At 35.3% G+C, this 24,546-nt stretch overlaps 1 protein-coding gene across 1 annotated transcript; it reads right to left on the reverse strand.

The window, feature by feature from the left end:
* Nucleotides 1–21,987: 21,987 nt before the first annotated feature.
* Nucleotides 21,988–24,330, reverse strand: LOC149551767 (bidirectional sugar transporter SWEET3b-like). The gene is made up of 6 exons (XM_089789738.1): nt 24,256–24,330; nt 24,052–24,088; nt 23,723–23,945; nt 23,367–23,525; nt 22,497–22,616; nt 21,988–22,398 (listed from the first exon to the last, which is right to left on the reverse strand). The coding sequence occupies exons 1-6, from the start codon at nt 24,290–24,292 to the stop codon at nt 22,153–22,155; spliced, it is 822 nt and encodes a 273-aa protein (XP_089645864.1). The 5' UTR covers nt 24,293–24,330; the 3' UTR covers nt 21,988–22,152.
* Nucleotides 24,331–24,546: the final 216 nt, after the last annotated feature.

Raw genomic sequence — 24,546 nt, forward strand, 5'->3', positions numbered from 1 at the left:
ATATGCTCATCACGTTTTTCAGTCTTGGAATATAACTTCTCAAGATGTTTCTTTGTCTGTATAAGCTCTCTTTTCACAATAGTGTTGTAATTCTCAAGTTCTATAAATGATATCTTTGTAGATTCAAGTGTAGATGTCACCTTGGTAAGTTTGGATATCAGATTTGCATTCTCATATGTCAAATCTGATTGAATTTTCTTCTCATCTTAAGATTAGTAATTTTAAGTTCATGCTTTAGAATCTCATTTTCCTTCTTTAACTTAGAAGTTACATCAATATCATTGATCTGATCATTTGACTCATTCTTTTTAGAATTAGTAGATTCAATCTTCTCTTTCATGTTGATGTTTTGGTAGCTTTAGCAACTATGAGATCAAAGAGAAATAAATTAAAATGATATATATATTATATTAAGTTTTCAATTATTTTAATCATATTGTTGAATAGACATGTCTCTTCTCTTGGTTTATTCCTCATATAAATACAAGGACACTATCATTTGGAAAACACATACCAGATATTATGGCAATGTTAATACATTTGCAGCGATCCAAAACTTAACATGGCATCAAAGCAGGCTACAAATGTGACAAAGATACAATTTTTAGAAAACCAAATGTGGTCTTTTTTAGTAGGATCAACAAATAAGAAAGAGCTAGAATGATTACATCTTTGGAAAATTCATGGAACAACAATGAAGAATAGCATATAGCATATACTTAAGAAATACACCCAAGAATATAGAACCAAGAGAAATCTAAGTTTTTCTTTCTAGTTTTTCTATGCTCCTTGCAAATGACCATTAGATCTGTACGCACATTAGGTAGTGATCCTCAACCCCAATCTTCTTGTCCAAAAAGCATTAGAAGGCACAAGGGTTTGAGATATTCTGATCCAATATTCTTAACACAAAATTGATACATTGAATAGTGACTATGCAGACTTTTGAGTTTGCATACATAGTGAGCTAGCTCCAACTGAAAAGAATATCAAAATTGCAAAGACTCAAGAAGATCAGAGATATATTCAAGCAAACTAAAATCTCTGCACAACAATGACCCAACAACATACAAAGTCTTCATCTAATGTTCTCCAATAGTATCCAAAGTCGATGAATGACAATAATTATAAGAGGGAGATCACACTTCAATGAGATTTATATCAAATCATCAATGAAGGATAGCTGCAATAATGGATTGCTAAAGAATGGATTTATTCACATTAATGAATCACTAAAGAACAGATTTATTTGGATCACTTTGTAAATGAAACTTGTAAGAAAATAAAGAAGATAAGATAGCGATGCAATATTCAACTCACCAAGGGCTACGTGGCATCCATATGGTATATAATCAATGTTGAAGGTCTCACGAGAGATGATTTATTACAATAATGCAACTGTGCCCACATGCACAATCAACTTTCCATACTATAAGACATCTACCCCACTCAATCCTTTCATAAATCACACACATAAATTAGATGTTGCTACAAACAAAGAAGGGACAAGTGAGTGAGTTAGAAGTGAAGGCATCCGTTGAATACCGATATGATTAGGAAATTCATGTTTAATGTTCTTCTATATTCTAATGTTATAAAGGGAAGAAACATGAGATATAAATAAAGTAAAGAATACCAAGGAGTAAAGTCATTAACAAAGGTAAAGAGGACTCGACTCTTAGCTATGATATATATTATTCAATGTTTAGAATTTGTTTCTTTTCAATTTGATAAATCAATGTTCATTTAATATTTTATATATATACTAAAAGAGATGAGAAGACATATTGAATAAGATTAAAATTAATTTGCATTAAATATTAGTATTATTTAAGAACATTGAGTATAATCCAATTTCTAAAGTTCTTGTAATACAAGAAATCCCAAAGGGTACTCAAATCACCAAAATGCATTCTCCAGAAAACGATGGAGATACCCCCTATTTTCTACGTGAAAGAATTCCCACCTACAGTTTCACGCAAGGAAGTACCCTTCCATGTGAGAAAGTGTGACAAGCCATGTGAGGATCATCCTTTCGCATGAAGAAATGCTTGGTCCAAAACCAAAATACATTGCACTAGTGCAGAGTTTTGTGCAAAGAAATGCAAGGAAACATACGAAGAAATGCAACATTCCATGTGAGAAAATGCCAAGTCTCATGTAGTAGAGTGTACAATCTTGCATAGGATAGAGTACAATCTCACACAAGGATTTGCAACAACAAGCAAGTTAAACACCAGAAGAGAAGATAGGGAAAACAATCCTCCACACTAGGGAGTATTGGATCCACAAGTCGAGACAATCGACACAATAACTACAAGATGGAAACTACATCTAACCATTTAAAACATAGCAGTAAAGGAAATGAGGTAAAAGAAAAATTGCAATGAGACCCCAAAGGTCCTAGTCAATCCCTCACACGTAACATCCAAATTGGCAACTGGATCGTCAGAGTTGTCTTATGAGGACATCAGTACTAAAATGTAATAACATCATAAGAACAAGAAAATCTAACATGTTAAACAAATAAGCACCAAATAAATATATCACATCATCCAATCATATTCTTAACATCATAATACAAGAATGCGCCAAGTAACTAACATCATTTGAACATGTTATGCAAGTATTTCAATGAAAGAATAAATCAAAAGGAAACATACTTTGGATAAATCAAAATACCAAGTGAACATCAAGCAATGGTCACGTTGGAATAATAGATTGTCTCTATACACTGGTCCCCTATAGTGGTATAGGTAGCTATGCCTCCGAACCATGTGAAACCCATAGGTCCATTCCCACCGTGCTAATGGAGATAGTGATCCAACCATAAATACACATAAAGCATACATCCATGGCTAACACTCACGCCAAATAGTAAAGATGATTGCAACCAAGATCATGAGACAATGCAAGTGGACCAAGTCCTGGTTAGACACTCTATGAGTCACTACGTAGGAGCTATAGTGGAGAGTAGTACACTTGGGGCTCCCAAGCTAAATCTAGTGTGGAGAAACTCTCATGGTACTCCCTTGGAGGCCATCACACTAGTGCAAAAACACTTTGAAGGTACTCCCTTGGATGCCATTGCTGAGTGCCCTTAGAATCAAACTGTAAGACATCACATTGATTATATCAATTTTATTACCCTATTTATTTCTTTAGTTATCACTTCATTAAAAAATTCTTCATGCCAAGTTGGGAAATAGTCACTGAGGTTACAAGAGAAGCCCCTCCACTGCCTACCCTACATACATATGATCATGGCATGATGAGTGCCCGTAGGCATACATATTCCCAACCCAACCCAATGAACATAAATCCATTGAAATACAACCTGGAGTTTGGGCCTTGCAAGTCACTCGAAAAATGCACACACATGTGCCCATGCGTGGCACACCACCATCACGAAGATCATAACATAAGGATGAGAACACACGAAAAATAACCCTCAATCGAATACATGTTTGGGAGTACAGATGTGGCATGCATCCCAAACCAACATTAAAGTGAAACAATAGCCTGGCTAACATCCTATGGATAATCCAAGTCCATGACCAACATCATGCCAAGGAAACCTAAGAAAACTGGGTGACACATAAATCGAGGTAAAAAACCCTAAAACTTAAAAACTTTGAAATTAAAACCCATTTAGTCTTAGGGCATAAAAGCTACAAAAATCCAACAAAATTTGGGTTCAAACATCATATGCAAAAATGGTTGGCATAATAGTGCGAAACCCCAAACCCTCATCCTAAAAACTAGAAAAATATTCATATTCGACCAAGTAGAACTAGCAATTGGAAATGGAGGGGAACACTAGTTCTTAGTCTCCTAATAAACAATATCTAGAAATCAATGTAGAATCGAAGCTAAAACATGAAAATGGGAGAGCCCTACCTGACAACCAATAGGGCTAAAACAAAAAATAATTGGATAATATAAATATCCCATGAAAACAATCGAAAGTCATGGCAAAGAAAGGTCTCCCCAAGTTGGATCTAATGAGACCGATCTTGCAAAGATTCCATTCTTGTAGCTCTCACAATGAACAAAAATGTAATCCTCTAGAAGAAGATTTTGGAAAAAGCTCTCAAATTCTTAATTTGCAAAAGTGAGAAGTGAGGAATTAATTTTCTCTTTGGATACTTATTCACTTTTCGAGTGAATAATTGGTTAGGGTAAATAACCAGCCAACCTAGTTAAACTTTGAATCAACCCAAATGAAAACAAACTATTCCAAGTAATTGGAATTCATCTATGGAAAAGCTTCCATAAATTAAAATCAAGAAGAATAAAACGTGAAAACCCAAGATCACCAAAATTTCCTTAACAACTTTCACCACAATGCGAACCTCTAAATGGACAAACATGTTTACAGGTCTAATCACATAATGCAAATGAGTTTGAATTAATTAATTCACTGTAAGGTTTAATTTAACAGTTAATTAGGATACATCGACCATATAGGGACAACAATGGTAAAATGAACAACTGAATCACTAACTCCATGTGTCACTGCTAGGGATATAATTCTTGCACACTAAAACACATGATCAAGTGCAATTGCATATAATAACATAACCAAGGCAATAAATCTATTAAATAACCTAATTTAAACACTTATTTAATTATACTGAAATAATCCATTTACATCACTCACGTTCGCATAAAACATCACAAAGAAAGAATGAAGTAAATCACCGTAACCTTAAATCCAACACACAAACATAATCAGAGAGATGTCCAAATACTAAATAACCAGATATCATCATAAAACATACTATCATCTTAAAATGGCATCATCATGCAAATATGATCAATTTAACAACATAGTAATCTAACATCTATGATATTTAAATCAAAGTATAACATTTGACCCTCAAGTCATCTCAAATGTAAAAATAACATGAGTTACAAGTATCTCTAGGATCAAAATAAACAAGGAACAGACTGCAAACACGAGAGGCACTATAATGCGCTTATTTCCATTCTATTCATAGTCTGGCATACCCAAAAAAATTCTGATAACTTGAAATAATAGGTGAATTATCAGTGATTCAAATCTAAAAACTTCATTCTTTGTCCTTTTTAACTTCTCAATATTTTTAAGAAGGTGTTGCTTCCCAATTTCACACATACTGACTTTCCCTTTATTTATTGTCAATTGATATGTTGCATGGATGAATCCAATAGGTACATAACTTACTCTTGAACTATGATTCATTTTGTACCCTATAATTTGTTGATGGTTCTTACATCATCATCCTTTATCAAGTTAATTCTCATATTTGTCCCATCTGACTTAGTCTTCAAATTGGTTTCAACCATTTTCTTTACATTCTTTTCATTCACTAGATAGCCCCCTTCATTTCTCAATCTAGTAAGCATGTGGATCATGCAATTGTCAATCATAATAGGAATGTCTCCTACCCAAAACATTCCCTTGTGAATTCTTCTCAAGATGATTATGGTCCATTCATGTTTGTCAAATTCCATATAAAACATGTGTCTGATAATGTTCAACTATTCTAGGTGTTGAAAAATTTGCTTCAAACACAAATCATTGTTACATACCACATCTAGGTCCTTATGAATGTCATTTTCACCAATAGTTTCAAACTTGTAGTGAATGTATGCCTTTACATCCTCCACATGCAATACGTTCAACGAACTTGTGAAAATGCTCCTAAAGGATCATCTTCAAAGGGTATTATAAGAATTTGGTATACCTCTGATACCATGTAAGAATTTGCCTAAGGCAATAATTCAACACCAAGATCAAGAACCTCAATAGATAGCATAAGAGAGACTAATGATGATCAAATGAGAATCTCAATAATGATCAAAATGATAATGGATATCAGATGATTGGATATGATATGAATACACACTAGAAGTGCCTTGTATATAAAGGCAACTAGAATGACTAGAAGTCAACAAATAGATAAACATCACAACTAAGCACATGTCCACCATGAGTGGATCAATCTCCAATGAGCACACGAGTTTGTGGGATGATGAGAGGATAAGTTTACATAGGTGTATCTCATAAAGAGATGTTGTAGACACCATGTGCTCAAATAAGTTGCTAACTCTTGTGTTGTCAACAAGACAACTCATATGACTATGCATATTCTTAAGTAAACTTAGGTAAAGATGCATTATCCTAAGTAAACTTAAATAAAGTTTAATAATAATTAATTATTTACACTAACAAATACAAATGGGTGTTTCTTGAATTTTTATTGCGGCCTTTTATTAACATCACTCATAGTAGGGTTCATCATTGCTTTGATTCAAAAATCTAAAAAAAATTCAACTATAAACTTGAAGAATACCTAATTTGTGCATAACTAGGGCTTCCTTGACTTAACACTTGAAAATAATTTGATTTGCCTTCAACTTGCTGCTAAACCATTCTTAGTTGCTCCTTAATTCTTCACATGATTGAATGGTACATGCAATATTGTTTGCATCCTTTAAATCCTTTCAGATTGAACTTCACATTGATTGCACAACTACTCAATCCGTAAAAAGTTGTTCTTGAATATTAGTAACCTTTTTTTCATTCATATATCTTCATGTTATCTCCAAATGTTTTGCACTCTTAACCAAAGATTCCTTACAATATGATTTTCCTTCTACTAACTTTACAATTTCTAACTTGATCTCTAACCTTTGTCCCATCATTCTGGAACTTTGTCTTCAATGGGAAAGTGCTTAATTCAGATAAGATGAATCACACACAATGGTTGAATTCTATCTCTCATCAAGTGCATTAAAATAATGTTCTTCTAATACCACATATGATCTTGATGGATCTTCTTCTTTCACAAATACCTCTTTGAATTCTTCAACATGTTCCTTGAGTGCATCTTTATGACTCCTATTGTTACTATTATTCCTTCTGAAGTTTGGGTTCATATTGATGTTCCTCATATTCATTATAAAAAATCTTGCAATGTGACCAAAGTTATTGCATAACTGACATATAGGTGTACTCCTTCTCTGATTAGGTCCATTTTGATTAATTGGTACTCTGCGATTCCTCACAATGTGTCCAAAGTTGATACATTTGTAACAGATAATGTTTCTCCTTGTTCCATTCCCTCCTCCTTCATTAGATATACTTGGGGATCTCCTTCATTCATTACCTGTAGGGTTAGTATCCTTAAACATTCGACTATTTCCATTATTACTATCAAATTTAGTTTTCCTACAATCAACTTCTTTATGACCAAAACCATGCCAATTTTAACAATAGAAATTAGTAATAGGTTTGAAATATTTCATTGTATAATCTCTCTTCATATGACCAACTTCATTAGATATAGAGCATCTACCTTTGAATTTATATCTTACTTCTTTAGGTGATTCAACTTACTCTGTTTGTTTGGGCTTATCATATTTCTCAAGTTGACTTTGTTTCTCAACTTCTTTAGGTACATCATCATATTTACTTGACTCAATTTCATTCTGATCATTTTTCTTAGGTTCAAGGGTTTCAACAACTGGATCCAATTCTTTTCTAGTTTCAGAATTATTTTTTGATTTTTCTCCAATTAGATATCCAAGACCTATCTTATCATACAAAGTTTTTTGATATAATGGTTGTTCATCTATTTTCTCACTACTAGAATATAGCTTCTCTAACTATTTCTTAGCTTGGTTCATTTCTTATTTCATAATAATATTGTAATTCTCGAGTTTTGCATGCTCTATTTTGATAGAATCAAGTTCATATGTCACTTTTGTTAGATGGGATCTTAAATTTGCATTCTCAAATTTCAGATTTGATTTAGTCTTGCTATCATCCTTCTTTAGACTTAGTTTTAGTTCAACAATATTCAACTCATGTTTCAAAATCTCATTTTTTTGTTTAAGGTTGCTACCTCATTATTATCATTTGTCTTCTCTTTAGGTTCTTTTCTAGATTTGGAATGAGCAATCTTATCTTCCAGTTTCCCAATGTAATCTTTAGCAACTTCATACCTCTCTTTTAGGCTATCTTTTTATTTAGTAAGAAGATCAATATACTCAAGGGATTCTTCAAGATTACTCTTTAACTTTTTCATATTCATAGGGATCTTACTCAAGTTGTTAAGCCTCTTCTGAGTAACTGTGCTCTGATACCAATTGTTAGAAATAGGTAATACTGGGGGGGTGGGGAGGGGGGGTTGGTGAATCAGTATTCTACATTTTTTTCACACAATTGAATATTGTTAATTAATTTATAACATGCATATAAAAGAAAACCAAAAATGTTGAGAAATAAATAAATCTATACACAAAGAGAAATTGTAACACCATATTTTGTTAACTAGGGAAACCTTGGCCAAGGGAAAACTCTGGTGGGGATGGTACCCACAAAATGATCCACTAAACAAAAGTATCTTGTTAAGGATGTTAACCCTATTAGGAGTGTATGAAGTACATATAGTGTCTAAGTCTTTGTTAGAGGACTAGGCCTTGCTAAAAGTCTTAGCCCTATTAGGAGTTGATATTACAAAATGTATGCAAGATGAACCCACTTACCAAACATGCAATTACATAATGTAGTTCTTATATCCAAAAGAGATCAAAACAAAAACCTCTTTACTATTGTCTACTTGACGCAGATGAAGGATGAATAACTAGGGCCAAAGGCTCACCCAACTATCCAAACCACCTTGCAAGAGTTAACACAACGAAAGAAAACACAAGGAACAACAACCAAAGGAGGAAGAAGAGTGAAATAATTTTATTGATTCATCAAAATATCTTCATAGATGCCTAGCTGTAAGTCCATCTGGGTTACAACCAATTACAAATACATTCACATTCAAAGATCTGATTGTAAATTTGCACTTTCAGTTATGCTTTAAAATCTGATCCCCAAAATCTTGCCTAACTCAAAGCCTAAACACTCTATATATACTTGCCAAAATGGCTTGTAGATTATTCTAGAACGTTATTGTTGTCACATAGGTTTGCACCCTTGTCCAAGGCCTATGCGCGAGGACAACCTAGTGAAACATGGAAACAACCTCCAAGCTGTGGGACTTGAACTACGAGGTTGAGTCTCCGGAGAAGGCCGGCTTCCTCTTACTATCAGGGCACACCTATCTATTCTCAGAAGGGAAAGGGAGAAAGAGAGCGTCAAAGAAAATCTACCTAGTCTAATCTAAGGCGGTGATGCACCAAGATAGAGTGTTCAGATTCATTCCTACCCATATATATACTACAAAACCAGAATAACATAGAAAAGTCATACACATCCAGACTTATATCGATCAGTAATCACATACAGATTAGAAGAAACCAACCGAATGACACTAGGAAAAGGAGATTTCACTTATGTATTATTCGATAGGCCAAAGATAGATACAGTATGCAGATCATTGATCTCAACAATACACCAATGGGAGGCAAAGTGATGCACATTCACACTGATGGCCGAAAGAGATGATACAGGCTATCACATGGCTCAGAGATAAAGGGGGTTTTACACTGTAAGTCTACAAGCAGTAGCAGAGAAAATCAGGAAGAATCGACCTTCAGAACATATCACAAAACTAACTTTATAGATCAGGCACAACTGAAGATTTCCGCGTTACATTCACTTCTTACCTACTGGCATTAACTTCCTGTCTTGAGAACCCAATCGAGGATCTGGATTGAAATCCTGGCCTGCATACCGAGAAATCTCCTTTCTTCTGAGAAGAGCCTGGAGAAGATAACGATGCCACAACATTCCCTAACATGGTAGATGGGCCGACCAGATGGGTGGAGTGTCCTTATGTCCTGCATTCATTCCTGGTAGCTCAGAAATGATCGCGAAGATCAGATCGCAAGATACGTCGATCACCTCTGCATCTTGGTTCATGAATCAAACTGGCCTATTAGCTAACCCGATTTCTTATATGCCGACTAGGCCACGTGGGCCAATCGTAATCCTTTGTCCTACCACTTGGAGAGTCCTTCCGCGGTTGACCGCCTTCATCGAACTAACCACGCCACCTTATCACCTAACCGTTGGCCGTCAGCTAATTGCCACGTCGAAAACTAAAATGCGAGGACACGTGTCTTCCGAGCGCTAACTCACTATTGTAAAATCCGTGCAGTTCCTCCATGGCGAGATAGCGCCGACGCTAGATTCCTGCAGATCTGATGGTGGAGAATCCACCCCTTAATGCGCTGATTGTATCAGGAAATTTGGCCCCTCAACATATCTGTGTTCTGACTCGACACACGTGGTTGTTTCTGATTCGTCGTGGACTCTCTTTCCTGTGACTGGGCCTCCATCCGAATCGGCGCCACCTCAATGATGCATCCGACGAGACCTGACCCCACCGACACGTGTCAGTTGGGCGCGATGTCGCCATGGTAAAAATCTTGTAGCCTCGCTAAGGTGACATGGCGCCTACCGTTGATCTCATCAAATCTAACGGTGGAGAACCTGACCTTCTGTAACCCTCTGTTGCTATTGATTCACCGGGCCCGCCAACACGTGGCGTCCCCCTTTTGGTTCGTCAGTCACCCCACCCTATCTGCTTCTGACAACATGAAACGCAGCCCCGCCAGGACACATGGCGCACGGGCGCTATGTCGCTGATGCTAAAGTTTGGGTAGCTCTTGATGGCGAGATAGCGCCAGCCGTAGATCTTGCAGATCTGACGATCAGAGCGACCTCGTACTTCACTCGCCGTCCCTCCTGAAAACTACTGGGCCCATGGTTGCCGTGTCCTGACATATACGCATGGCATCATCCGGTTGGTGAACCCGAGACTTGATCCGTAGAATGGCCACGCGGCGGATGGGCGCTATGTCGCCATGATAATATCTGCGCATCTCCGCCATAGCAAGATGGCGCCATTCGTTGATGCAATCAAATCTGACGGTGGAGATCGCAAACCTTGACTGTGCCAACTGTACTGATAGAGACTCCAGCCTGGTTACACACGGCGGTTCCTCACTGGCCCATCGAAACACCACTGGGCAATCTTGCGACTTGGCCTCACAGGGTGACCACATGTCGACTAGGCGCCATGTCGCTATGGGAAAATCAAGGTTAAATTTCCATAGCGCCATAGCACCCAACCGATGACGTGTCCCTATCTGTGCATGGTTCTTTTTGATTCGCTGCCGTGACACGGGCTCCGCCAACTGGGCAAATGAGGTACGCAATGGGGCCCAATATTTGTCTGAAGTTCTCGCCGTTTATTTTCTTCGGCCTGCCAAACTTTTACCCGATCGTCGCAACATTTTTTTCGGCAACGTGACCCGCCCGCTGTCGTGAGCATCTCCGCCGGGCGCTATGTCGCCATGGAGATTTTTTGGTTGGTGTGCGATAGCGCCATAGCGCCTGCAGCGCCAGAAAACTTTCTGACCGCCCTCCGTTGTGTCCCACCCATAGGGCCCACCAAACACATGTCGTTCGGGCGCAATGTCGCTAATACTATCTCCCGTGCGACTTTTGATGACAAGATCGTGCCGACCATCGATCTATCTAAAATCTGACGGTCACAGAACCTTGGCGAGTCGGGGCATTAAAATAACAATTTTTTGGCTAACCGTTGAACAGGTCGCGGATTTGAATTTAAATCTTTTGGTGGTAAAACCAGAGGTAACAATTACATAAGAGGAGGGCCAACCCAACAATGGTTTGGACACATCCTAAGAAAAGATCTTAACATAAATGTTGCGATCGAAAATAAACCCCGCAAGTTAGCTCGCAAAAATCATGTCCAAGTGTTGCCACTCAACATATACTAGGTAACTCGACACATGAAGAAACACTCGACATATACTGGGTAACTCAACACATGAAGAGTCACTTGGCATACACTGGGTAACTCGACACATGAAGGAATTGCTATAGTAACTCGACACATGAAGGACTGCTAGGAACATGAAGTAACTCAGCACATGAAGGACTGCTAGGCACATGAAGGAACTGCTAGACACATGAAGGACTGCTAGGCACATGAAGGAAATACTAGGCACATGAAGGACTACAAACCACATGAAGGACTGCTAGGCAAATGAAGGATTTGCTAGGCACCAACTTGCAGAATGAACACAAATCAACAGGATAACAAGGCAACCCAGGATGCTCCTACATCAGACAACTGGGGTTGAAAGAAATGATTCTCCTAAATCATTGAGATGTCACAATTTGAGCTAAATCAAACTCAAATTGAGAAATCCATGAAGCATCTTCAATAGGTCCATTCTTCCACTTCACCAAATTTTCATAGTAATCTTTTTCTCTTGTGCTCTTGCCAACTCTTTGATCCAATATCTTTTCAACTTTTTCAATCTGCTTCTTAGGATAATCATCTAATACAACAACTTCATCCTCTGACTCATGATACTTATACAAATCAAAAATATTGAATATAGGAGATATATCCATGTCATCAGGTAACTCAACTTCATACACATTACCACTATCAAACTTCTTCAAGATCTTACAAGGTCCAAATTTCTTCATCTTTTCCTTACTGTATGTTCCAAATGGGAATCTTCCTTTCTTCAGATGAACCATCACCTCATCACCAACTTGAAAATCATGGTGTCTTCTAGATTGATTAACATTCTCTTTATACTTCTGATTACTTTGTTCTAACCTCAACTTCACTTCCTTATGCAAAGATTCTATAAAATCAACAAATTCTTCTCCTGTAGCGCTTCTCTTTTCTTCACCAACAACATCTCTCAAATTTGATATACCTCTAGGATGCATTCTAGTAACAATCTCAAAAGGTGTCTTCCCTATACTCCTACTCACATAATTATTATATGCAAATTCAGCTTGTGCCAATACCATCTCCCAATTACTTGGCTTATTCCCAACTAAACATCTTAGCAAATTGCCCAAGCTTCTATTCACAACCTCTGCCTATCCATCTATTTGTGGATGGAATGTAGAATTGAACTTCAGCTTAGTACCCATCTTCTTCCACAAAGTCTTCAAAAATAACCAACAAACTTATTGTCTTTGTCTGAAATAATACTTCTTGGTAATCCATGCAATCTCACAATCTCTTTAAAGAAAATTTTAACAATATGGTTAGCGTTTGATGTCTTCTTACATGGTATGAAATGAGCCATCTTAGAAAATTTATCCACTACAATAAATATGGAATCATACCCTTTCACTATTTTAGGCAATCCAAGAACAAAATCCATACTAATGTCAGTCCAAAGTTTCTTAGGAGCAGAAATAGGTGTATATAAACAACTTTACAAACTCCACAACTCTTTACAAATTTCTAAACATCCTTATACATTTGTGGCCAATAGTACTTCTCTTTGAGCAAACTCAATGTCTTATCAATTCCAAAATGTCCAGCTAATCCACCACTATGCTTTTCCTTAATCAGATTCAACCTCATAGAACTTCTAGGAATACACAATTGAATACCTTTGAAACACATACCTTCTTGAATGAAATACTCATCATACTTACTTATGTGATCTGTCAGATTTGGTGCTTTTCATTCTCTCCATTCTTCAGAAAAATTAGGATCAACATCATACAACTCTTTCATTTCATCAAAACCAAGAACTTCAACCTTCATTTCTGTCAGCAAGGAACATCTCCTACTCAATGCATTAGCAACTCTATTAGTAACTCCACTCTTATTCTTAATGACAAATGTAAAACTCTGTAAATACTCAACCCACTTCATATGTCTCTGATTCAATTTATGTTGACTTCTCAAGTATTGTAAACCTTTATGATCAGTTTACAACAAAAACTCCTTAGGAATCAAATAATGTCTCCACTTCTTCAATGCTTGAACAATGGCATATAATTCTTGATCATACACAAAATACTTTCTTTTAGCATCTTTCAAAATTTCACTAAAGAAAGCAACATGCTTACCTTCTTGGATTAATACAACTCCTATTGCATTACCACTTGAATCACATTCAACTTGAAATACTATGTTAAAATTAGGTAAAGCTAACACAGGTAATTGAACAACCTTTTGTTTCAAAGTCTCAAAACCTTTATTAGCTCTATGTGTCCACTTGAATTCCTTTTTATCTCCCCTCATTGTCTTAGTCATAACATTACAAACAACACTGAAATTCTTTATAAACTTTCTGTAAAAACTAGCCAAACCATGAAATGATCTTACCTCACCCACATTCTCAGGTGTAGGCCATTCCAAAATTGCTTCAACCTTCTCAAGATCCATCTTCAATCCATCAGCTGAAATCACAAATCCCAAATACACAATCTCCTCTTGCATAAAAGAACACTATTTTAGATTAATCAACAACTTTTCTTCTTTCAACCTCTACAATACTTGTCTAATATGCTCAAGATTTTCTTCCTTAGTCTTACTGAATATCAAAATATCATCCAAATAAACAATCATGAATTTACCCAAAAATCTTTTCAAAACTTCATTCATCAACCTCATGAAAGTACTAGGTGCATTAGTCAAACCGAAAGGCATAACCAACCATTCATACAAACCATCTTTTGTCTTCAAAGTAGTCTTCCATTCATCACCTTTTCTGATTTTGATATGATGATAACCACTCTTCAAATCAATCTTGGTGAAATACTTTGCTCCACTCAAACAATCTATTATGTCATCCATCCTCATCATAAGAAACCTATATTTCACTGTTATCTTGTTAATGGCTTTGGAATCAATACACATTCTCCATTCTCCATTCTTTTTAGGTGCTAATACAATAGGTAAAACACATGGACTCAAGCTTTCTCTGATCAAACCTTTTTGCAAAAACTCATGCACTTGTCTATTAAGTTCTTCATTCTCTACAGGTGTCAATCTATATGGTGCTTTGTTTGGGAAACTAGCTCTAGGAATCAGATCTATACAATGACTTATGCTTCTTATTGGAGGTAAACCATCAGGAATATCATCAGAAATAATGTCTTTATACTCATTCAACAATTCTGTAATTTTTATTGGTACTCGATTGTCACTATCTACTGTCACTTCATCATTACTAGCTTCAACTGCTTGGCCATTACTACCAACACTCAATCCTCTAGGAACTATGGCAAAACAAACTTGATTCCTTTTCATTTTCTTTTCAAATTGTTTCCCATTAACCATGCAAATTTTTATAGCAGTACAATTAACTTCATATGGACTTTCAATGAAAGGCAATAATGTTTGTTTCTTCCCATTTACCCAAAGAGTATATTGATTCAATCTTTCATCATGTACAACATATCTATCATATTGCCAAGGTCTACCCAACAAAATATGACAACAATCCATGGGCATAATATCACACAAAACTTCATCAAAGTAATGACCAATTTTGAACTTCACAAGGCATTGTTCACTTACCAATATCTTTATGCTCATCTTTGATCCATGAAACATGATAAGGTTTGGGATGTTTCAGCCTCTACAACTGCAACTTGGTAACCAACTCTTCTGATGCCAGATTTGTAGAACTTCCACTATCAATGATCACTTTGTAGCATTTTCTAGCTATCTTACATCTTGTCTTGAAAAGACTTCTCCTTAAAATAGGTTCCTCATCACTTCCCTTATTACATAAGGTTCTTCTCACCATCAGATTTTATCCATCTTCAGGTCCACTTGGTGAACCCTCATCATCTCCTTGAATCACGACATTTCTGTTACCTTGCCCACTTTCAGAGGATCTACATTCAAAAGATCTATGTCCCTCTTTACCACATCTGAAACAATTACCATGAAATCCACCTCTAGAATAAGAATTACCTCTTCCTCGATAAGAATTAGTGCCTCCTCAGTATGAATTACCACTTTTCCATTGGGTCTTGCCTTAGTCATTATTCTTCCATTCAAATTTGAATTTATCTTGCATAGAACTATTAGATCTGCCAGTTTCTTCATAAGATCTATCTCTGCCTCTTTGGAATCTACCACCTCTACCTCGTTATCTTTGTTCATGCTTCTTTGTCAAGATCTCCTCATCTTTCAAGGCATATTGATATGCTTCTTCTACACTTTCCAACTTCACAAAACTTATTTCATCTTGTATTCTAAATCTCAATCCATTAATGTACCTTGCAATTTTTTCAAAATCATCATCCACATGTCTAGATCTAATGTCCAATCTATAAAATTCTTCAATATATTCTTTCATAGTCATGTCTTTTTGTTTCAAATTTTGCATCTTTCTCAACAAGCTAACTTGGTAATCAATAGGGAGGAATTTGTTCTTTACCTTGTTCACGATCTTTGTCCAAGTTCTGATCTTCTCCTCTCCTCTCCTTTGTCTATCAGTCTGCGAGTGCTCCCACCATAGTGATGCATGACCTTTCAATCCTTATCTTTCTATTATAAAGAGTGTTTTTATATTCAAAGATCTTTTCCATATCAGAGATCCAATCCAACACAACATTGGTATCTAATTTTCCATCATAAGGAACAACTTCTACAACAGGCTTTGAATTTTCCCTAGACAACTCTTAACAATCTTTCCTCATCTTGATCTTCTTTAGGTTATGGATTATGGTTTGGTGCTGCTACTTCATCATCACTTACATAATCAAGATGTGCTCCTCTTCTCTGGGCTGTCTCCACAACATCTAATCTGGTTGTAATTTGTCTCAACTGATCCAATATAGCATCATCGACATTTTTTCTACCACGAACCATCTTTACAAATCAGGTTCCTGCAAGATCGTAACACTCTGCAAGTTATAGGTCAAATCTATAGATCTTCCACCCTATAACCAAATCCAAATTAGGGTTCTAAATAATCTAATCTCCACAAGGATGCACCTCAAGCTCTGATACCAATTGACGTAGGCAAAGGATGAATAACTAGGGCCAAAGGCTCACCTAGCTATCCTAACCACCCTGCAAGAGTTAACACAACAGAAGCAAACACAAGGAACAACAACCAAAGGAGGAAGAAGAGTGAAATACTTTTATCGATTCATCAAAATATTTGCATCCATGCTTAGCTATAAGGCATTACAAACACATTCACATTTAAAGATCAAACTGTAAATTCACACTTTCAATTTTTCTCTACAATATGCTCCCCAAAACCTTGCCTAACTCAAAGCCTAAACACTCTATATATACTTGGAAAAATGACTTATAGATTATTCTAGAACATTACATAAGAGGAGGGCCAACCCAACAAAGGTATGGACACATCCCAAGAAAAGATCTTAACATAAATATCATGATAAAAAATAAATCTTGCAAGTCAGCTCGCAAAAATCACGTCTAAATGCTGACACTCAACATACACTGGGTAACTTGACACATGAAGGAATTTCTACAGTAACTTGGCACATGAAGGACTGCTAGGCACATGAAGGACCGCTAGGCACATGAAGGAATTGCTAGGCACATGAAGAATTTTTGAGGCACATGAAGGAACTGCTAGGCACATGAAGGACTGCTAGGCACATGAAGGATTTGCTAAGCACCAACTTGCAGAATGAACAAAAATGAGTAGGATAACATGGCAACCTAGGATGCTCCTGCATCACTGCTATACTTCACATATCTCTGATCATACATTAGAATTCACATCATATATACCTCACATAACCTTTACATAATTTTGCATAACATATCAAACACATTCACATATTGCACATACTACCACACTACTTTGCATATCTTGATCTTCTCCTTATACATTTCCTTGTTTACAAAACTTTTCCTATCAGCCTAAAAACATTCACACATTTGACATGATACAAAATTAATTCTTCCTAACTTAGGGTTAACGTCTAGGATGTCATCCCTAATTAATTAAGTAATTATTTTGTCATCAAAGTAATTACTTAACCTGTAAATACCAATTTTTTATGTTCTGTTCATAGTCTTTACTAGTGAAAATGTTATATCCAATGTCCTACTATCCATACCATACTCTGCTCTTGCACATGTCATCATGACACTCTGTACTATCTGTACCATACTGTGCTTTGAGCTGAAGAAGGAATTTTCTAACAAAAATGAGGATCGAGGTACTTGGTTTTAATGATTTGAAGTATTTGTATGAAACTAATCTTGATTTTGTAGAACCTTGGAGAGTTTTTAAGGAAAAAATGGTAAGGGAAAAGTGGACTGATTATTTCATTTAGAAAGACATGTTGTTTAAGATAATTCAGTTGTGTATAGTTAGAGGATCTATGAGAGAGAACATCATAAAGGAAAAACATAGTGGTGGACTTGTTGGATTCTTTGCGATTGATAAAAAAGTGAAGTTGATTGTAGATAGATACTTTTGGCCCTAGATATATAAAGATGTGAGAAATATGTTATGAATTGCCGAATTTGTCAAGCAACAAAAAGAATTTGTAAAAATTTGGGATTATATTCACCATTTCTTGTACCTAATAAGAATTGGGAAGATATCAGTGTGAATTTTGTTCTTGGTTTTCTTAGAACTTAGAGAGGGAATGATTCTATTTTGGTGGTAGTTGATAGATTTTTGATGATGACACATTTCATACCTTGTAAGAAGACATCTGATGCTACACATCTAGCTGAATTATTCTTTACGGAAGTGGTGAGATTACATGGATTACCTAAAACTATTATTGCAGACAAAGCTACTAAATTCATTGGTTACTTTTGGAGGACACATTGGAGGTAGGTGAATATAGAGTTGAAGTTTAGCTCTACATTTCATCCACAAACAGATGGACAAACTAAAGTTGTGAACAAAAGTCTGGGTAGCCTATTGAGATGTTTTGTTGGAAATAAGCTTGCTGATTGAAACTTTATTTTGGCACAAAAAGAGTTCACATACAATAATTCTATGAATAAAAACACTAAGAAGACTCCTCCTTGAGATAGTTACTAGCATAAGTTCTAAAGGAACTACTGAATTGAGGAACCTGAACCTTGAGACAAAGAGAAGTGCTAAAGCTGAAGACTTAAAAAATTTCATGAAGACTTTACATGAGGAAGTTAAAAGGAACTTGGAAGATAGTAATCTGGAATACAAATAGCGAGCATATAAGAAAAAGAAAACTAACTATTTTGAAGTTGGTGAGAAGGTAATGATTCACTTGAAGAAAAATAGATTTCCAGTTGGTGCCTACATCAAGTTGAAGATGAAAAAGTTTGGTCCTTGTAAGATTCCAAGGAAGTTTGAAAGTTGAAATGCATTTGAAGTTTAATTACCATAAGACATGGATATTTTGCCTATATTCAACATTGCTGATATCTTTGATTATTTTGACTTAGATGAAAAATTGAAAAGTAACCTCAATTACCCTAAGAAGAGAATAGATAACATTGTGAGGATCTTGAATATCTAAATAAGTAAAAGCACCAAAGGAAAAGACTACTTGGAATACCAAGTTCAGTGGAAATACAAACTAATTGAAGATAGTTTATAGATTATGCAAGTTGAGTTGGATCTCTATGATTGAAGTTAGAATATTAGTCATGCTCAATATGGACATCAGTTCTTTACTATCCCAAGGTGTTTGATACAAGAGCATCTTGGGTCTTTGAGCAACTTGTATCAACAAAAAATATTTCCAATTCTATGTATCGGTTTATAGTTCACAAAGTAGCTGTTGCTTCTTCTGTTTTCATGTTATGTGCAGTTATCATCATTTCAACGACCTATCCTGGATCCTTGTCCTAAGTTTAAAAATTGTTATATGGAATATTTATCGAGTTTTGTATAGTTCTTTGTGGTCCCATTTTCCTACTATTTTCACCTTGCATATTGTGTTGATTCGATTGCCATAGTTCTAATTGCTTATGTGGCATCTTGCATAGTTAGGAGACAACTCCTAACACACATGTGGACCTACCTTCAATTGCACATAATTTTATATGACCATTTGCATGATTTTTTTTTACTCTTCCAAGCATGGTCCTAAATTGTAATTGATGCTTGACTAGTCGACTTGTGGCTTAGTTGGCTATAAAAGAAGCTTGGTTAGATGTAGGAAAGTGACATTCTTAGATATTAGAAGATGGAAGATGTGAGTTAAGGCTCTGAGATTGAGAAATTCTTATTTTGTATAAGGTTGCAACCTAGAAGGCCTCACAGCCGAACATGTTGCAGTTGCTCTTTATGTGAAGTTAAATTATTACACCTACATATATGCTGCATCTAGCCTTGTGTTCTCTATGGTTTCATTTTAATATTGTGTAGCTTCCATGTGTAACTTTGAGCAATGATTTGAAGGTTGCAAGTTGAGTTTATTCCACCTGTTATTTTAGATTCTCTACTCTCTCCCCCTAGATCATCATTTGACATATGACAAAATGTTGCCATGTATATTAGGCTCTGGTGTTGACAATTTATATTTTAGTACACAAATTATGAAAGTCAAGTCCTTTTACCTTCTATTCATAGATAAATATTTGAATTTAGGTCATATCTCTTAGTTGTGTCTAATAATGTACTCATAATAGAGCCCATTTTGATGAGACATATATATTCTATTTTTTTTTTCCTGAGCTAAGAGGTATCTATTGTGTGCAATATCTAATAGTAAGTGTTACACGATTTGAGTCTATTGCAAAAGATGCACATACATTTGCTTTATAGATCCCAAAGAGAAAGAGATATTCCTTATTTCCAAGGAATTATCAAGCCGTTGGCCATTGGTCTTAGATCTTAATTGATATAAAAAGAGCAAAATAGTAGGCGTTTTTAAGATATCAATTGGAAGCAACTAACAAGATGGATGGATTATAATATGAAGGCATGCATTAAGATCATAGGACCTACATGAAGTGGGACTAGTGAGTTCATACACCATGCTAGTTTCATACATGGCTCCTTTTATTGAATGTGATGGTGACTTTTGGATTTTGGTATTTTTTTTTCAACTGGCTTAGGAGATCACCAAATTTTATGCTCTTGCATGGATGATTTTGAATTTTTGAACAACATTCACATCACTAGTTTGGGACCCATAAATAAGTTTTGTGGCCTAGATTATTGGATCTTTCTTTGAATATTTGAATTGCTTGAATTTAAGATTATTCATTTCTTTTAAACTACATGAATCAAGTAGCCCTTTATATAACATGTAATGTGCCAGATAAACTTTATAATATGACATGTTGTCTGATATTACATGTGTAAGGGGAAGACCAGACCTCATGACTTCGTACCTACTACAAAAAGCTCTCGCCAATCAAGCCAAACCCCTAGCCCTAAGATCTTTTCATTTCAATGTCCAAATAGATTGCCAATTCTTGATTTCTGAAAATTGTAAGCAACTAACTTCTATCTCCAAATTCATAAAAGATTCAATAGAAATCCTAAATGCAAATCTGTTGAGATGAATGAAGACAAGAAAATAATTAAATGATGTAGGATACAAATCAAAACTATTCAAATATTGACGATACACAAATATATGATGCGTAAATAGAATACAGGTATAAATAGGCCCTTGGATGCATGGATCAATATATTTAAGATCATTATTGGGTGGTCGATACTTAAGGTCATTAATGTGTTCGTTGGATGGTTTCTTTCATCCGAAACTTTGGAATGAACCCCACTTACAGTATACATTGTAACTTCTTGTCTGCACAAGCATCTTACTCAAATAGTTTAATATTTAGTTCAACAAAGTTTACGAATTCTGTCCACAACATAATAATACTTTACATTGTTGAAAGTAATTTATCATTTTAAATTAGATTCGTTAGGACATTTTCTCTCTCTTAATTCACAATTTCAACTGTGTTAAGGAAAAGACTCAATCACAGAAGATGAATTCGAGCTGGGACACAATCCCCATCATTTTCTGTCAACATAAGACAACGAAATTTTTGTTTCTAGCTTAGATCAGAGGCTTTAGTTATATATTTAATTGTTATTCTCTTTTGTTTTTCATTTTCATGATACAAAACATAGATGAAGAAAGTCTAACAATTTTATTTAAAAATTATAAATTTTAATATAATAAATGATTGATATCTATTTTAATGTTAGTAGATTTTTATATACCATCAAACTGTAATTTGTACATTGTTTCAACTTTTTTTTCCATAATATTGTGATCATAAATCACCTAAGTGATTCGAAATGTTATACAATCAAATTCAGAATATTTCAAAAACAATATATACACTGATATCTTTTTATATATCATATCAAACAAGATATAAAAACCTTTATTTTAATTGAAAGGTATGTAGCAAAATCAATCGTTTATGAAATCAGATCTTTGTTGTCATCAGAATTGATTACTTGATGAATTCTTTGAGAAAATTGCCTGGAAAGACTCTTATCTTTTATGAAAGCTGGCAGAGGCTCTTGTTCGATTACTATTTTAACTGATTGCTCACTCATTTCTTTCAATCTCAGATCTTCAATTCGTACTTGACTCTTATGCCGATAAGTGCAGTATATTATCATTTGGGCAGAAGCAAGTGGTATTCCAAAGAAATTTGGTACCTGGGTCATTCACAAATTTCAAAACAAATGAGTCACAAAGATTTTTATTAGTAGTTAAACTATACAAATTTATATGGTTGGTAAACATATATAGTTACCATGATAAGAATATCTTTGCCCAGAGCACCATACGCCAACCACAGCACGCTGCTCAAGAAAGCGAACACTGAGAAGTAGAAGGACATGCACTCCACACTCTTCGTTCTAAATACTGTTTTCTATTTGACAAAACATAAACATAAACATAAACATATTAGTAATAAAGAGGAAGATCTAGTATTTGAGCATTTGAATTCTGTATATAGCAGTTTACTTGACACATTCCTTATAACTAAGAATTGATAATATGATGTCACATCTACGTGTTTTTTATCAAATTGTCTAAAAAGACACTTTAGTGCTCTGATTTAGCATCACCATATTTGTTGCTTTTTATGTCTATTCAGAAGGACGTGGCTATCCTCCAGGGCCATTCTTAAACATCACGTACTAAGGAGAAAATTAAAACTTTGACTATTTAACACTTTAGTCTTGGGATGAAGCTTAGTGTGTAATGTTTGAGCAGTCTGATTTTCCACACAGAATGCACCTTTGACCAAAATTCAAAACATCGAAAACACAATGGATTTTCCTGAAATTTTCAGCATTTGTTCTTCATAATAGACATGTTTTGTAATTGAAAACAACAAAAAATGTTCTTAAAAAATAACTGTATTTTCAGAGATCTGAAAAAAAACAAAGTTTGACTCTGGTGCATTCTGTTTGGAGAATAGTGGGTACCTACTCAAAATACATTTTTTAATCATAGGTACATTGGGTAATCATCATCAAGACACAAATATTAGTACAATATTGTCAAATATATTAGATATTCAATCAAGAAATACTACAACAAGTATTGATATATGCTCAACAACTGAATCATCTTCCCATATAACAGTGTATGAAAAAGTTTTCAATTTACTCACTATATCTGAAAGTGGAGATCCATAGAGAATAACAGAAGCAACCATTCCAGTAGTTCCAACAAGCACTTTCTTCTTCCCTACTTCCACTCCCCAGATGGAAGTTACTCCAATACTGAAAAAAACCAACAATGCTCCTCCCAGCATTATACCCATTCTCCCCTGCCATGCAATTCAACCTTATTAACTAGAGGCCTCCAAACTCAAGCGAAATAGTAGTGACAAACGCAATACAAACTAGCAGCTGTATGCTTTTGTGCATGCAAGAAGTTTAATTAACTATAAGAAATAACAACAAAATTGAAATGGAATATCAAAACAACACACAAGAAACAGATTTATGTGCTAAAATCTTTTACCTTAGAATTAAGTGGAGCGAAGAGAAGATAGATGATGCAGAAGCAAAGCTGAAGGAGGAGGCAAAAAGCGTTGGTACCCATTACAAGACTGTTCTCCCATCCATTGCTAATAAGAGGGGAGCCATACAAGGTGTAGATAAGACAGTTAAAGAGGCCTATTGCATATGGTACCCCTGACATCTCTCCTGTTGTCTTCTTCTTCATCACTCTTCTGAAGTTACTCCTGCACATCAATCAAAATCAATTAAGTTAGTACGAAGTTAGAAATATAAAGATCTAATAAAAAGTGCCCCTCCCTCCAAATATAATGTTTTCCTTGATTTACTTACACTGGCGCACCATACATGAGCAAAGCAAATATGCTGCCTGAATCAAAGACATACAACCACATCATTCAGTACAAATATAGCTACCAAAGAATGATAATCTTTGTATTCAAAATCAAAGTAAGGTTAAATGCTAAAGATGAAACCTATGAAAGACAATCTAATTTGAATTTAAAACAATAGTAAGGTTAACAGCAATTTAATGACCTAAAATGCCAGCTCCATAACGTATGAATATGTTCATCAAGGTATCTCTTAGTAAGAAGAGAGTAAGAGAATGAATACTTTGGTTTATCGAGGAGTGTTGCATATTTATAGCTTTGTGTTGAACCCATGCCCACTTGTGCTTCCGACTTCAAAGATTCATGCCCATGCTAGCAGAGGGTTCTAGATTTTATTTTTATTTTTTAACATTTATAAAAGTAATAATATAAAAAGGGTAGACAGAAAAATAAGAACTCTCATAGGTTGTGTAGAGCTAGGAGTCCCAAGAACTTG

Source organism: Cupressus sempervirens, chromosome 6 (genome assembly GCF_028749045.1).
Source record: "Cupressus sempervirens isolate cs-2001-9-10 chromosome 6, ASM2874904v1, whole genome shotgun sequence".
In the NCBI taxonomy this organism is placed as follows: domain Eukaryota; kingdom Viridiplantae; phylum Streptophyta; class Pinopsida; order Cupressales; family Cupressaceae; genus Cupressus; species Cupressus sempervirens.

Bases quoted from the DNA above. Each gene is read 5' to 3' on its own strand.
- LOC149551767 (XM_089789738.1), bottom strand. From the start codon at position 24,292: ATGAACATATTCATACGTTATGGAGCTGGCATTTTAG. The intron at 23,946-24,051 runs GTAAGTAAATCA...ATTGATGTGCAG, and splicing joins CTCATGTATGGTGCGCCAGT to GAGTAACTTCAGAAGAGTGA. The intron at 22,617-23,366 runs GTGAGTAAATTG...TTTGTCAAATAG, and splicing joins GATCTCCACTTTCAGATATA to AAAACAGTATTTAGAACGAA.